This window comes from Arvicanthis niloticus, chromosome 23 (genome assembly GCF_011762505.2).
Source record: "Arvicanthis niloticus isolate mArvNil1 chromosome 23, mArvNil1.pat.X, whole genome shotgun sequence".
Taxonomy (NCBI): Eukaryota; Metazoa; Chordata; class Mammalia; order Rodentia; family Muridae; genus Arvicanthis; species Arvicanthis niloticus.
In genome coordinates this window covers 39,517,276-39,533,731 of record NC_133430.1, presented here as the reverse complement: position 1 = coordinate 39,533,731, position 16,456 = coordinate 39,517,276, and the positions used below count along the sequence as shown (strand labels likewise).

The 16,456-nt window shown below is 50.3% G+C and overlaps 1 protein-coding gene across 1 annotated transcript in view; it reads right to left on the bottom strand.

Annotated features, from left to right (window-relative positions):
• Sptb (spectrin beta, erythrocytic) overlaps nt 1-16,456 on the bottom strand; it is a 129,274-nt gene that overhangs the window by 25,965 nt on the left and 86,853 nt on the right. The window contains exons 14-23 of the mRNA XM_076921958.1: nt 15,299-16,169; nt 13,690-13,827; nt 7,153-7,909; nt 6,600-6,802; nt 6,418-6,508; nt 5,353-5,499; nt 3,890-4,153; nt 3,343-3,549; nt 2,854-2,943; nt 625-903 (exon numbers count right to left, since the gene is read on the bottom strand). Of these exons, the coding sequence (XP_076778073.1) occupies nt 625-903; nt 2,854-2,943; nt 3,343-3,549; nt 3,890-4,153; nt 5,353-5,499; nt 6,418-6,508; nt 6,600-6,802; nt 7,153-7,909; nt 13,690-13,827; nt 15,299-16,169 (3,047 nt within the window). The remainder of the gene's footprint in view (nt 1-624; nt 904-2,853; nt 2,944-3,342; nt 3,550-3,889; nt 4,154-5,352; nt 5,500-6,417; nt 6,509-6,599; nt 6,803-7,152; nt 7,910-13,689; nt 13,828-15,298; nt 16,170-16,456) is intronic.

Sequence of the window (16,456 nt, the reverse complement as noted above, 5' to 3'; positions counted from 1 at the left end):
CCTCATGAAAACTTCCTAGGTCCCGGATTAGCTGGCCTGGAGAGGGTAACCTACTCCTTCCAAGTCCACCAAAATGACAGTGGCTTTTCTGAGGAAAGGATAGGGTCCTTGCAGTTTTGAGAGACCCCACCCCACCCCCCACCCCCCACCCCCACCCCCCACTCTTTTTTTTTTTTTTTTTGGTTTTTCGAGACAGAGTTTCTCTGTGTAGCCCTGGCTGTCCTGGAACTCACTCTGTAGACCAGGCTGACCTCGAACTCAGAAATCCACCTGCCTCTGCCTCCCAAGTGCTGAGATTAAAGGCGTGTGCCACCACCGCCCCGCTCCCCCCCCCCCCCCCTTATGCCCTAGTCATTCCATCTCACAGCTTGGCCACAATACACTATAAAGAGCCATTGGGTGGAACACCCCCTAGTGGCAAGTCGGAAAACTGTAGGGATGCTCTCAATGAGGTGGGATGCCCTAAGGATGGTATCACAGATGAGCAGGGTTCTGTGGGTTCATTACACACCCATACCTTGCCCTTATTTTCTCATACCCCTGGATTTCTAGGCTCTCCAAGGGCTTGCCCACCACAGCCCTGCCTATCTGCTCAGCTGGCTGGTAGGCTGTGCCCCAGTGTACCTTAGGGGGTTCATCAGAGAACACATAGAGCTCCTGCTCGCCGATCCATGCTTCAGCCTCGCCTGCATCCAGGTAGTACTGTTGTGCCTCATGAGAGTCCCGCAGGCGCTGCAGCCGGCCAGCTGCTGCCTCCCGCAGCATGTCCCATGAGCTCTGCAGATGCCCCAGGCGCTCCTCGATATCTTGGCAGTCGATCTCAGCAGCCCTCACCAGCTCCTGCCCTCGATGTAGCACATCCTCCACCCGTGGTGCATGGCCTAGGATCTCATTCTGCAGGGTCTGTGGCCAGAGGAAGGACTCAGAGGCAGAGCCTTGCCACTGAAGTGGACGCTCGGTCGACAGCCCGAGACCCTCCCTCCCCGTCCTGTCAGAGTTGAGCAAGTGACAGCCTTAATGTTACGTGTCGAAGGGTGCTAAGCACTCCATGTGTGTCCTCCTACACTGTGCAGGTGTTCTTTCGAGACAAGTCCTGAGAAGCTGGCACAGGGCAGCGAATGAGGGGCTGAGACTGGACACAACTGAAGCAGATTCCAAAGTCTTGGTGTTTTAAAGACTTTTATTATTAATTTATCTTTCTACTTATGTGTCTGAGTGTATGCCACACATGTGCAGGTTCCCATGGAGGCCAGAAGAGTCCCTTGAGTGGGAGTTACAGAGAGTTGTGAGCTGTCTGATGGAGGTGCTGGGAACTGAACTTAAGAAAACTGAACTTTTAGAAGAGCAGTAAGTGCTTCTAACTGCTGATCCATCTCGCCCTCCAGTATGCTCTCCCTCAACCCCACCACCACACATTTGAAATAGGCTCTTATGTAGCTCTGGGCTGGCCTTGAACTTGTGATCCTTCTGACTTCACTATGCCCAGAAATTGGGGCTACAGGTGTTCACCACATACTCAGCGTATGTGGATCTGACCCATGGCTTTGGGCGTGGCAGGCAAGACTCTACCATCTAAGCTACATCCACAGGCCAACCCTGTGATCCTGACTCCTATGATGTATACCCTCAGGGCGTGATTTTAGGTGTCTGTGCTAAGGAAAACAACTTCAGAACCTGCAACTGCCATCTTATGTTAGCACGTCTTTGCTCCAGGTAAAAGGACAAGCGGATGGCTTGTTCCCCTGGTGGGATGCTTTAGTTTCCGTTTGTCTCCATTTCTATGGATGGTCCGTTTCTATGGAGACAAACAGAAGCTAAAGACAAATAATAATATACAGATCTGAACTGTATATTATCATTTCTTATTTGAGCCTTTGGTCACCCAAACGGCTCTTTCCACACACTCTGGTGACTGCGTTACCTCTTTCTTCAGGAGGCCCTAATACCTGAGGCCCTTTCTGGGGGGTCAAAAAGCTTTCTAGGGATAGTATGTACTCTTGGGCTCCGTATACCTCCTCCACCATAACATTTTCTTCCAAGCCTTTAAAATCATCTAAAGGCAGGAGCAAGGGCAGGGTGTGGGCAGAGCATTGACTTCCAGCACTTAAAACACATGAATAACAATATGCACAAGCACCTGCCCTGCTGGAGTGTGTTACTGTATTCTCCACTCAGAAGCTTGATTTCTAGTGAAAGGCCTGAGATCACCCCCAGACCAGACATGAAACCACTGTAATCTCACACAGTTGGCTTTCTTAGGACTCAGGCTCCCTCTGAAGCCTTGACAAGAAAAGTGGTATCTGCTAGTATTCAGGATTCCAGCCACAAGTACCTAATCTGTCCTAGAAGAGTGTTTCAGTAGATGCTTGCTTCTGGGACTCAGAGTCCAACCTCAGTGGCTTTCTAATGGGGTTGAACACCACAGGGATGGTCCTGTGTCTAGAGGAACACGAACTATAGCCCCTAAGAGCATTGCATAAGCCAAGCTTAGCCCCAGAAGAGAACAAGGGAATGTTGTGGCACTGGTGGCCTCCTCTTGGGAGTCCACCAAAAACAGGACTATAACAGCATGCTGGGCACCCCCCTGTACTCCCCACTCTCACCCCAAGCCAGGTACTCATTTGAGCCTGGTAGAGTCTGATGGTTAAACCCCTAAGCAGCATGATGCCCAGCCTCTCTGCAGCCACTAAAGCCCTTGCTGCATTGAAACTTCAAATAAAGTTAGGGGACTGAAAGCTGCCATCAGGAGCAATAATCTGCTGTCACCAGTGTTTGCACATCACAGCTAGGCCAGACCCCCTGGGGCCAGGCTGGAACAAGCAGGAGCAGATGCACTGGTGAGATGAGACTCACCTGGTTCTTCTTCATGAACAGCTGCACAGTTTGCAGATTAGTGCCATAGTCAGCTGACTGAGCCAGTGGCAGCCTCTCTTCTACCCAGAGCTGCAGAGACCAGAAGGCAGGGGGATTGCTGATGATAATCACAGACAGCCACCCTTTCCAGGGCACCCACAAAAAGTCAGACAAGGTGCTGCCTGGTTCTTCCCAATACTCCCCTCGGATTTTGCCCCCATTTTACAGACAGGTATTTCAAACTAAGGTTCCAAATAACCTGCTCCTGATCCCAAAGTGGAATCTTGTTCCCAAAGTCTCCCCATCAGTACGAACTTGTAAGTTCCCATTTACAAAGTATCTGCCCTGATTTTCTATTTAACACACTCTCTAAAGCAGCCCTATGAGATAAGGGTCAAGATAGACCAGTCATCTACTGCCAAGATTGCTCTGGGCAGCAGCCAGCTACCCCCATGGCAGCTGGCACCTTAACCCCAGGGGCCCACACACCGTCTCATCCTCTAAGTCCCGGCTGATCTGTAGCTTGGCTTTGGACAATTCCAGCTGCTTCTTCCTCCTCCCCAGGGGTTCTAGAAGGTCTAGGAACCGCTTTTCGATGCTCATGTCCGTGTCTCCTGCCTCCGCTCCTAGCGAGGGTGCCTCGGCAAAAAGCTCCTCCAGCTCCTCCTTCCGCAAGTTCACTTGCTCCTCCACTCGCTGGGACAGGAGAAACAGTGTCAGTACTGTCTGTGACACCTGGAGGTGGGCCTCCAGCCACCTACCCATCTTCCACCCATCCTTTGAGGCCCATTTAAAGTACAGCCTTCCCCAAGAAGTTTCTCTGGTTGCTTCTCCCCAGTCTTTTCTCCTGTATTTCTCATGCGCCTTTAACCTAGATTCCCGTCCCACCCATTGCAAAGGGGTAGGAGATGGCTTCTGAATCACGAGGCATTTTTGCAGAATACAAAGCGAAGCTAAGAGGAACAGGAGCGCTTTCAGGTTGGCTCCCTAAGATTTCCTTCTACTCCAACACTGAGTGTACAGCCTGCTCACATGCCTTCAACTTAGCCAACATCCGGTTGACAGTGGTCAGATCCTTGCCCAGGTCGTCTGATCGCAGCTGGTCCTCCATGGCGCCGATCCATTTGTTAAGATCAGCGTGGGTCTGCAAGCGCAGGTCAGAGCTCCGGGCAGCAGAGAGTTGTTCCGTCTTCGCCTTTGTGGTGGTCTGCAGCTCATCCCAGAGTTTGTGCAGGGCTTCCAGCCTTTCTGACACCACATCCTTGAACTGGGGCTTCTCTGCCATCAGCTGTCTCCCCTCCTGTGGGGGAAGGAGCAGAGCTCACTCTGGGCTTCAGTGGCCTTTGAGGGGCCCCATTCCAGGTGGTTGCAAGAGAAATCCTGAGGGTATGTTGGTAAGGCCAGGAATTGACACAGACCTTGGGTGAGGCCACACCAAAAATCCCCATGAACCTCTAAAGTTATCTACAGTTGGGGGTGGGGCAGGGGGAGCAGCGTTTGGACAAATGTCTCAGAGATCCCAGCGTGGGGCTGATACTGAAAGAAAAATTCAAGATTCATTCAGAAGCCAGGGCTGGCAGCACAGGCCCCTAACATCAGCACTCAGAAAGCTGAGGCAGGAGGATGGGGAGTTGGAGGCTAACCTGATGTACAAAATAAACTACAGGCTAACCTCGGCAATGTAGTGAGACTCTGTGTAAAAATTAAAAAAGTAAGAAGAGGGGCAGGGTGGGGGGACCCGGCTGAATGGTAGAGGTTTAATGCCCAGTTACCCCCCTCCTACGAAAGAAATCTATCAGGAGCCCGGTAGGGAGTGGTACACAGCAGTAATCTCTGTGCTCAGGAGGCTGAAGAGGGAAGGTCATGAGTTTGAGACCAGCCTGGGCTACAGAGCAAAATCCTGTCTCATAAAAAAAATTAATAATAAATAAATTAATAAACAAATCAGATCCAGGTACTCATCGCATGGGAAGCCCTTACAAATTCCAGAAGTAATGTTTTCACCTCAGAGGTAGACTGGTCACTAAGGCTGCCTGCCCTGGTTTCTCCTGTATGAATGTGTGTGTTTCGGGTGTGGACAGTGTAATAGGACTTGGCTCTAGGCATGTGTTCTATTAATAGTGGTTAGCATCACCAATGGCTTCCCAATTGTCAAACACTATCCTAAGTGCTCTTTCTGTCTGCAAGTATGCAATGCTCAGTCGGTAAGAGCTGTTGTCCTGGTTGCAGAGAGGAAGAGCTGAGAGCAGGGACGAGAACTCAGTCTGGCCCCCAGAGCAATGCCCTAACCACTATTAGGCATGGCTTCATGAGGACACTCAGCCTATCTCCTGGACTGCCACAGCAGGGAACGCCAAGGAACTGGACTCCTAGGTGGACTCCCCGCCACACTTTGACCTGGGCTGCTGGTCAAAGCTTCAGGACAGTGTCTGTGGCACAGATGAAGCCTAAGTCACAGGAGCATATCCGTGCTTGTCTGTCACCTGACTGTCTACTTACCGCATCAATGTTCTCAAGCCACCCTTGGTGTGAAGCCAGTTCTGCCATGAATGCCTGGTGCTTCATCCATTTGTTGTGAAGGTTGCGAGCTTCATCATAGGAGACGTCTGGAGATGTCAGCAGCTTGTCATTGATCCAGAGGGTGAGCTGCGGCCAAAAAGAGTGAGCCCTATGGTTTCTGAGTATACCTCCAGGAGAAGGTCAAGGGGTTGCCTGTGTCTTCTTTACTAGAGCATGTGTGGTGTGAGATAGCTTGTTCTTTCCATAGTTCCAGGACCTAGGACAAGGCCTGAGACATTGTAGTAACTCAGTACACTCTTAGTAGATGGATACATCCATCCTGATAGTGGGGTGATAAATGATTAATAAATACCAAGAAAATGTTACATGAGAAAGATTAAAGGCAATAATTATAAGGGGAGGGGGAGTTGTGTGACTGATATTTCCAAGATGTCCTGGCATCAGGCCAAGCCTGGCTTGTACCAAGGACAAGGTAGGTGGAAACTCAGGGATGTGGGCTAAGAGGAAGCCCCGAGGGGAGAGCAAGGAGGATGTCAGAAAAAGCCCCACTGCAATGTGGGAAGTCCCCTCAGAAGACTCTCCTTAAGGTTCCTATCCACCTGCCCTCAGAGGCCTAACAATCTGCACCAGGAACAAGGCTTGTTCCCTAATTCTAGAGCCTAGTACAAAATGAAGGTGCTCAAAAAAGCGTTATGGATTTCACGTCAGCACCAACAGGGCATTACATAAGAGCCCTGTGTGTGGATGAATGCGCAGACCCCACAGCCTTGCTGGTGAGGCTCTCGGTGATTCCAACCCAGAATGTTCTCAGACCACTCTTTGAGAAACCTTGTCCTAGACTGGGCAAATCAAAGGATGACTTCAGCCTTAGAGGTTGAGGGTAGAAAAGAACTGTGGGATGGAAGGCATCAAGGAGTACCGAGCCGAGTATCCCAAGTCCCCAGTTCCTGTAATGCTGCCATTCTTGAGACAGGAGTTCTTTGGCCTCCTACCTCTGAGTGCTTCAGACTGAAATCTTAGAAGCACCCAGTCTGTTGGCCTCACCTCCTTGCAGTTCTGGAGGAAGTTCTGCAACTCCAGGTTGTCTTTTAGGAGAACTGTAGCCTCCTGGGCCTTCTCATTGTTCTTCTTGTGCCTGGGAAGTTAAAGGAAGTCTCACTAGCACCAAGCCTGGGGTCCTTTCCCCAGTGTAGCATAGGGCCTCATGGCCCTAGGGTAGGGAGTACCTGTCTTCAATCAGCTGCACCTTCTCTTTGATCTTGTTCGAATACAGGTTCTCCTCAGCCACCAGCCTGTTTCCAGAGTCCACAGGACTCAGGACCTTATCTCGGTTGTTTTCCATAGACACTATGAAATCCTCAAACTTTCGGATGCCGGCCTCTGCAGCTGCTAGGGAGTCTGGAGGCTCCAAGTGAGCCAGAGTGTATTCCTGTTAAGGTAAAGTTTCCAGAGAAGGCCTGAGGATGAGCTAAGCAAGGATGCCACAGGCAACTGTGCAGGTTACAGAGCAACGCAAAGAGAAGGCTCTGCTCCCCAGGCCTGGCCTCCCATTCCCACCTTTCCGGCAGTGAAAGCTACGTGAGAGGGTAGTAATGCAGGGTGAGGTTCATTTCTCTACCTTCCAAATGATCCCAAAGCAAGACACCTTAGGACATGGGACCAGAGGCACGTGATAAAGAAAGAACACAGAGGGTCTCCTTTAGTTGGTGACTATGAAGAGCTCACCGCTAGTAAGTCTCCTGACGGACACCTGACCCAGCCCTGTATGCCTCTTCCTACCTGGTTGCTGAGGATGGCTTCAGCCTGTTTGGCATCTTTCAGGAACTCCTGGAAGCCCAGGCACTGGGTGAGCGTGTTCCCTCGGCTCTCCCACATCCGGTGCAGAGCATCCCAGTCCTTATCTATGCCCTCTAGTCGCTGGCCCAGAAGCTGGTAGTCTGGGTCAGTCTGACCTTCGATCACTTTCTCCCCAGAGGCCTTGACCCTGTGGTAATCGTCTTTGTGCGCATCAATCTCTTCCTTAATGGCTGCATGCTGCTGTAGGAGCTGCTCAGCCTCTGGAAGTGACTCAGGCATGTCCTCTGAGGCCACTGCCTTCTGGGCCATCGACAGCCAGGCATTGAAGTCATCCAGATCTTGCAGGAAAGCCTGCAGCTTGCTGGCCTCACCTAAGGAGAGCTCCTGACCTTGCAAGGCATCTTGCAGGCCTTTCCACAGCTTCTCAACATCTGCTTGACGCTGGCCAATGTCCTCTTTCTGCTCAGGGTGTGACTCCATCAAGTACTGTGACTCTCGTTCCAGGGCACTCACACGATCCCGGATGGCCAATACATCCCGCTCTAACCCTGACAACTTCCGCTGGATGGCAATGACACCTGCCAGGTCCTGTCCCAAGTCCTTGGTAGACTCCACAACCTTCGTCTTGTCCATGATCCACTTGCTGGTCTCCTCACAGTCTACACAGTAATTGTTTACTCGGAGAGCTGAGTCCACAGCCGCTCTCTGCTCTGACACCACTGCCTGGAAGGCCTGCCACCTGCCAGAGAAGACACAGACAGAGGGAAAACAGATGCCACACGGTTCCCAGAGGAGACACTGAATAAGGGGTTCCCTTTCCTTATTTCCCACCAGTCTTTCCCCACAGACCTTGTATGTTACAAAATAAAATGTAAATATATATATATATATATATATATATATATATATATATATATATACACATACATACATACATACTACCCAAGATATATCTAACCTATAGAGAACCCGATGTTCTTGATTCTCAGGTGTCAAGCAATGGTGTGCTCCTAGCCATACGTAATGTTGAACTGAACCTCAGGTAACTACGAACAGTCTGGGGTCTATGAAGGCTAGGCTTCTGGCTAGTGTGAAGGTAATACGTATTTAGTGGGAACTGTGCTGTGGGCTTTGCCCTTTGCTGGAGCTGGAAGTATCAGGTGTGATGCTGTGGTAGGGATGAGCAGTGGCTGTGACTGCAGCTCCCAGTCAGCCCTGTGACCCACGGATGTCAGGGTTTTTTTTCTGCCAGTCCCCTCTTACTTTTTGAGACAGTCTCTCATTAGACCTAAAGCATGTCGTTCTGGTGAGGCCAGCTGGCTGGCAGTGCCAGCTGCCTGTCTCTACCCTACCCCACCCCCATGCTGGGAATACAATAGCAGGTAGCCATGACTGGCTTTTATTCAAGTATTAGGGGTCTGAATTCCAGTCAAGCTCTGCCTGTTATCCACTCACCCCTGCGAATGTGTTTCCTGCTTATGACGCTGACCACTCACAGTGGGTTCATCAGGTTCTAACCCTGCCACAAGTCAGAGACATTCGTTCTGTATACAATTTCCCTAGGGTTTTAGAAATGTTGGAAATACCTAGAAAGCTCACATTATTAACTTCAAGAATGCTTCAGGACAGTCCCTAGTGTCTCTGGAAATGCCCAGGGCCACATTCAAAGTGCCCTAGGGCCTGAAAGCAAAACAAAACACAAAAGATTCCTGGTGGCTGGGCAGGGGTGGCGCATTCACTTGGGAGGCAGAGGCAGGTGGATTTCTGAGTTCGAGGCCAGCCTGGTCTACAGAGTGAGTTCCAGGACAGCCAGGACTACACAGAGAAACCCTGTCTCAAAAAACAAACAAACAAACAAACAAACAAAAAACCCCAAAACAAAAACAAACAAAAAGAGGCCTGGTGAAAAGAGAAAGGGACCGAGGAGAGAGAGGGGAAGGCTCCAGGAGGGACTGCCACAGCAATGCACAGTGACATCCACCTTCAGGCACAACACTGCTATGAAATGGGGAAACATACTGAGGTCTGGCAAACGTCCTGGAGTCTCCCGTTAGTCTGTAACATCCAAGAAACCTCTTTAGAAGAGTTGCCCGTCAGCCAGGGCGGACCACTGCAGACAACTCCCTCAGGGCCAAGCTTGCTCATTGCTCACCGTTTGAAAACGGACACACAAAAGTGAGCTGAATGCTTGTGTGGTGGTTTGAAACTTTTGTGTGTGTGTGGTGGTGAGAAACATTCCCCCTAAGCTCAGGTATCTGAACACGTGGTCCCCAGTTGGTGGCACTGACTGGGGGAGTTATGAAACCTTTGAGAGGCAGAGTCTTCTTTGAGGAAGCACATCACTTCGGACAGACTTCCCGTTCACTCTTTCTGCTTTGCAAAGCTCAGGGTTTGGGATATGAGCTCTCAGTTTCCTGACCCTGCTGCCATGCCTTTGGCTTCCTGCTAGGCCCAAATAAGCACTTTCTTTTCTAAATGGCTTTGGTCATGGCGTTTTATCAGCACAACAGAAAAGTAACGGACACAGAGGTTGGCAGCAGAAATTGGCTGCTGCTCTGAAGAATCTAACCATCTTGGGTTTTTGAGGAACGTGGAAGACTTTGGAATTTTGGACCAGAAAAGCAGTTGGCTGTTGTTAAAGCTTAGCAAGCCATTCTAGTAGGAGCCTGGAAGACAGTGGTGCCGAGAGCCACGTGGACTGGAGAGGTCCAGCTCAAGAGGCTTCAGAGGAAAGCAAAACCAGGAACAGCGGCGGGTTTAGAGACCACTCCTGTAGTATTATGACAAATGTCCAAGTCGTGAGAACGTCCCTGAGGCTAAATTTAAAAGTAATCATCTAATTTCTTCGGTGAAGGAAATGTCAAGCCTAGATGTCTGTTCAGTCTGTGGCCTAGGCATTACTGATAGTGCCTACGCAGGTCTCCAATGAAACAGAGCAAGGGGGCCAGAAAGAAATGAGTGGTTTAGAGAGAAAAGGAGCACCAGGAAGCTTAATGTTCTAGATAGGGCAGTGTTGGAAGACGTTGCTAAGGAGATTGGTGCCATTGAGTGCAGGCTTTTTCTGCATTGGAATAAAGGAAAGGGCTCCCTCAGGGCAAGACCACATCCAGCTAAATTCCCAACTTGTAAAAGGGAACGTAAAGAATTGTGTGTGTGTGTGTGTGTGTGTGTGGGGTGTTGTTGTTTGTTTGGTTGGTTTTTGGCTCCTAGAAAGCCACTGCTAAACTGGGCACTTGTTGCGCTTGCCTTTAATCCCAGTACTCAGAAGGCTGAGGCAGGCAGATAGATCTCTGAGTTCGAGGCCAGCCTGGTCTCTACACAGTTCCAGAACAGCAAGAGCCACAGAGAAACCCTGTTTCAAAACAAAACAAAACAAAACAAAACAAACAAACAAACAAAAAACCCAAAGAACAAACAACAAAAAGTGTTGCCTGTGGGTGGATCTCTGAGGTCAAGGCCAGCCTGCGCTCTACAGAGTGTGTTACAGAACAGCCAGGGCTACACAAAGAAATGTTGCCTCAAACCGACCCCCCCCCAAAGTAATGCTTAAACAGTAGGGGTCAGGAGCCATTCCAAGCTGGTAGCCTGACTTGGCAGTGCCGTCCACATGGCATGGAGAAGGTAGGAATGAAGGAATCATGGATTCTTCCTCCATTGTATCAAAGAGCGCCTGACATCAGCCCCTATGACAGGGAAACCCTACACGGCAGCTCAGAGAAGACAAGTGTAAGAGGCCATTACAGGAAGCTGAAGCCCCAATATGCTGGAGATCACACACAGGAAGTGGAACCAGCCTCAGGGAGAGGAGCGCACTGCAGGCAGCAGACCTGGAGGAATGGCGCCCTAGGCCCCAAGCTCTTTGAGACTGGACATGGAGCTATAGGATTCGGAGTTTGCCCTGCCAGGATTCGCTTTAGCCCAGCATTTCTTCCCAGTGCCCTTTGGGGATACAAATGCAGACTCTATGCTATTACATGTTGGAATTAGCTAATTTGATTTTTGTTTTTTCAGGGGTTATGGTTAAGAGATTGCTTTGAGTCTCAGAAGAGACTTTGAACTTTAAAACAGCATTGAGACTCGGGGAAGACAGGGAGTTTTGAAGTGGGACTGAATGTATTTTGTACTTGGATAAGGCATGAGTCTCTGGGGTCATGGAGTGGGCTGTGGTGTCTGAGTGAGAAATCCCCCCATATACTTGGACATTTGAACACTTGGCCCCTAGCTGGTAGCATTGTCTTGGGGAGACTGTGCAAACATTGGGAACCATCTACTTCCTGTTTGCTCCCCCTGTTTTGTGCTTGATGGTGATGAATGATGAAACTACTGGCTTATGTATTTGCTACACTATGCTTCTCACTGTTATTCTGGGGCATACATTCCACTTATGTTTTTCTGTAAGCAGTACGCTGTGTTTACCAGTCTCAGTTTCATGGACTTCGTGTTTATCGTCATTTCACGGCATAAACGTTCCTGACGTTTGATCCAATCCTCGTCTGATTTTTGGATGATGGTCCTGGGGATTGAACCCAGATCCTTGTGTGTGCTAACTCCATTTTAACCTACAATCCCAACCTCATCTCATGCTGTTTTGTTCACTATGGCCTTGAAGCAACAGACTATGCAGCAGATGTGTAGGAGGTTAAGGCCCTGAGGTTACATCAGAACACTCTGTGATGTTCACACAGAGACATTTCCAATAAGGTATTCCTGGTGTCAAGCTTTCAGCACTGTAATTATAAATACAGGTAAGAGGGGCTGGGGAAATGCCTGAGTAGTTAGGAGCACTTGCTGCTCTTGCAGAGGACCTGGGTTCAGTTCCCAGCACCCCATACCGCAGTTCACAAATGTTTGTAACTCCAGTTACAGTTGTTCTGGCCTCTGAGGGTACAGGTGTGAATATGGTACACACATGCACGCACGCACGCACGCACGCACGCACACGCACACACACACACACACACACACGCAGGCTCATACACACAAAAATTATTACACCTTTAAAAAATAAGTGTGAGGTAGTATGCAGAGCTCAAGCCAGTACAAAGAAAGGAAGGAGGGAGTATTTCAACAGCAGATGAGCCTTTCTGGGCTAAGCATGGACAGGTTTGGGATACATTGTTGAAAAAAAAAAAAAAAAAAGCACACCGACTGACAGGAACAGAGAGGTGAGAAGTGGTCCTGAGGGTAAAGGTACAAAACGAGTGTGAGATGGATCGTGCAAGTCTTGCTGTTTCTGCGTAGCTGAGCCAGAATCGGAGACAGACTTCAGTCCTTTAGCATCAGCCAAACATCCTAAACCAAAGAGCTGCTCCAAATGGAGTGTGCCACATGGTCAGAGGTGACCTCCCCTTCTCTGCTGAACTGGACGGGTTTTCAGCCCTCCCTCAACTCTTAGACGTAGCAGGAAGTATCTCATCACCCTAAGCCTCAGCTCTTCTCCAACCTGAGAATGGCGACTGCCTTCAAGTTTTTCACCTGAGGTAGGGCATGGCTTAGCCACTGTAAGCATCAGCATGCCACGGCTATAATGTACTGCAGAGTGGGCAAGTTCTTCCTGCCTGGAAGTTTCCCATCTAACTGCTACACTTGAACAGCAGCTCCAGCCCCTCCCCTTCCCCCTCTCCTCACTTCTCTCCCTCTCCCTCTCCCATTCTCACTTAGACAATGTCTACAAGCCTGGGGAACAGGCACTCCTCTCAGTATAAACATCAGACTTGCAAAGGAAATTCCAGACATGCAGGCCCCATCCTTGGACGGTGAGATGGTCAGCCCCCTTCCAGTGGCTCTAGAACATTCTGCTCAGCTTGTGGTTCTCGACAGGCTCCCAGTGGTCCCCAGAGTGCCAGACTATTTCTTCACAGCTGACTCTTCCCTACATGAACTGCCACACCGTAGGCAGTCTGTGGCTTAGGAAGCCCGAGTGACCATGTGGTAGTGTGTGTGCAGAGGATGCAAGCATTTGCTCTGTCCTCAAAGATCCTCCAGGAACCAATGGGCAATTATGCCCTGCTCTGAAAGCAGCCCCTCTCTAAAGGCTCCTCAGGGCCTGCTTTTTGTTCCAACCATGAAGCTTGCTCAAGGCTCCCTGCTAATTCTCCCCACTCCAGCCAGTCTTATTATCATTGTTGCATTTTGGCACAGGCAGGGACATTCTTCTATGGACAGTACTTAAGAACTCTCAGGAAGCAATTTCCCATGTCCAGGAATGTCTGGGGAAATATGGCACAGGTACACATGACTTACCCTAACTGTCTGCACACTCATAATGTTGTCCCTTTTATCATAAGTTCGTGGACACAGGCCTTCATCCCCAGACACAGCTTTCCAAGCTCTGCCTCTCTCCTCCCTGATGCTTACAATGGTATGAACTCCCCCCGCCCCTTGCTGCTGTAGCCCCAGTAGAAACAACCAGATTGGCAGAGAAAGACTGGAATGTTTATAGTTCAGGCCACTTCCTTATGTATGTGTCAGGTACTAGGAGAACCCCCCACCCCGACCCACGCTCTGCCCATTCCCCACCTCTTGTTCAGGCGGTCCTGATACTGTTTCACCTCCCCACTGCGTGGGTGGCCGCTCTCTACCAGGTTGTTGGCGGCAAGGTTCACACCATCAATCTGCGCCATCAAAGTCTTCATCTCCTGGTCCAGGATGTCAAACCTGAGATGGATAGAGAACACAAGGAGCAGTGAACGGCAGCAGATCCTCTGGTGTCCAGTGTTTCCTATTCTCCAGATGTGCGGTTCTGGCTTCCTCCCTCTTATCCTGAACGCTTCGTCTCCGGGAGGGAAGAAAGGAGGTAGAGACGCAGGCTTACACTGATTTCTAGTTCAATGGATTCAATTTTAAGCCTTAGTATTTCTGAACCAAGTTAGGAGACAGTTCCTTACTATACAGATAACAGCAACAGGAAAGTGTGAAGCAGCATGGGCTACAAAGGCTTATAGTGTTGGAGTTGCAAAGGAGTCAGTCACCCCAAGGACCATCTGCCACATGTGCATTGTTCTGGTTGCTAGTCTACCCTAGTTCTGCTACCAAGAAATATTGGCGCAAAGCCCCTAGTCAGAAGCTCTGTTCCTGACTGGGTAAGGGAGAGCTGCCGAGGATAGAAGGCCAACTTTCCCTGACCAGAGTTCAGCACCCTCTAGCACAGCGGCTCTCAACCTGTAGGTCATGACCCCTTTGGGGGTCAAATGACCCTTTCACGAAGGTTGCTTAAGACCACCTGAAACACAGATATTTACATTATGGTTCCTAACAGTAGCAAAATTACAATGATGAAGCAGCAAAAAAACAATGATAATGTTCTATTCGGGATCACAACAACATGAGGAACTGTATTAAAGGGTCACGGCATCAAGAGGGTTGAGTGCCACTGCTCTAGTGTCAGTGTAGGACCACTAGGCCCTACTTCAGGGAGTGGCTCCTCCTGCTCCGTGATGCTTGGATTCTGTGCTAGGCTGCTGGGATACTGCAAGGACTGAACACCACCCCTCCCTCACCCCTCCCTTACCCTTCCTTCCACCCCCCCCAATCTGGGACATGCCTCCTCTCCATCACCTCACCTACCGTCTGAGCATGTCCCCTAACCACAGATGAAGCACCTCTCCATCCAGTGCCTTAGCACCCCCTCCTCAGCCTGAGCATGCCACCACTCCCCAGCAAGGGTCATCCCCCTCCTCAGCATGAACACGCCCCCAGACCATATCCAGGGTGCTGCTGGACTCAGAATACCAGAAGTCAGAGTGCCCTTGGAAGCCTGTGGTTTATAAACTGGTCTCTGTGGCTCCTTGTGGTTCTCTGGCTTGGGGGTCTAGCATAGAGAGTTAGAGATGACAGAATCCCAGCCTCTCAGGCCCCATGTCCACAGCACCTCAACTTTTCCTGTGTTCCAATGCTCAGAATTCATCTGAGCAAAGACTCCTGTACCCGAGAAGTAATTGGATAATATTTTTTAAAAAATCCCCTTTGTCTCCAGAACTACGAAGGTCCCAGTGGGTGAAGAATCGGAGGCCTCAGAGTCAGACTAGAACTCCTGATGCTTGCACTATGTAACAGAGGAGGATCTAGAGGTGGGAGGTGACACTCAGCCCTCGGGTGGGGAGATGAGCAAAGGCTGAGCCTGTCTGACCTGTGCTGCACAACCTCCAGATCCTCCAGCGTGTTTGGAATATCCATCTGGTCCAGCCACTTCCCCTTCTCGGTCATCCACAGCTCACAGGCATCTGACTCCCCAAACACGGTGTACAAGTCCAGGGCTTCCTGCAGCTTGTGTCCACGCAATTCTGCCTGGGTCATCACCTGCTGGTAGAGCTTTCTGAGGGCCTGTAGACGGTCTGTTACATCCGGGGACTCTCGAAACTCCTCGGGGAAGCCTTGGGCTTGTTGCTCCAAGTGCTCCATCACCCCGTGGCTCTCCTCCAGCTCCTCTAGAAACTCCTTGTGCTTCTTTCCCAGGGCCCTCGTGGCTCCTTCATCTTGCCCTACATCTTCTCCAGAGAGCAGCCTGTGAGCATCTTGCAGCCAAGCCTTCAGGTCGTCTGCATCACCCTGGAACTGGAAGAAGTTTTCCGCATCCTGCAGGTCCTTCTTACGAAAGGCGGCCAGCTCTTTCAAGTGGTCCCATTGAGTCGATACTTCTTTGACACGGGTCTCGATCTGTGGATGTCCAAACTGCTTTTGTGCAACCATGTCCTCAGCCTCCTGGAAGATCTGCTTCAGATGGGCATCCAGTCCACGGAGCTCATCCTCAAAGGCCTTGTGCTTACGCTGTAAGATGAGCACACTGGTCAGGTCTTTGCCGTAGTCCAGGGAGGAGTAGATCTGCTCCTTCTCCTTGATCCAGCTTTCAGCCTCATCCATCTCCCAGAAGAACTTCCAGAGTCGCTTAGACTGCTCCAGCTGAGCCTTCCGTCCAGCTGCCATGTTGCTCAGTTCACTGAAGCACTGCTCTAGGTGGCTGACGCGGTCCTGGATGACCTGGGGGTCACAAGGCTGATAACCTGGAGGAAGAGGAAGAGGAAGACAAAGAAAGGGAAGGGTTTCAGTTATAGGCAAATTTCAGGTCAGGACCACACAATCCCAGAGCTTCCATTTTCCCCAGTCTTGGGGACCTTGTATGTGGTAGGCAAACGCTCTACCGCTGAGCTATGACTCTAGCCCGTCAAGGTCCTGTGGGACCGCAGTCATGGATTCCGTTACTCAAAGGATAGGCCAGACTCTTTATAACTGGTTCCCAACACACTTCAGAAGTGAGGGAGACTGAAAGTTGAGTCAGTTCTGGTAGACA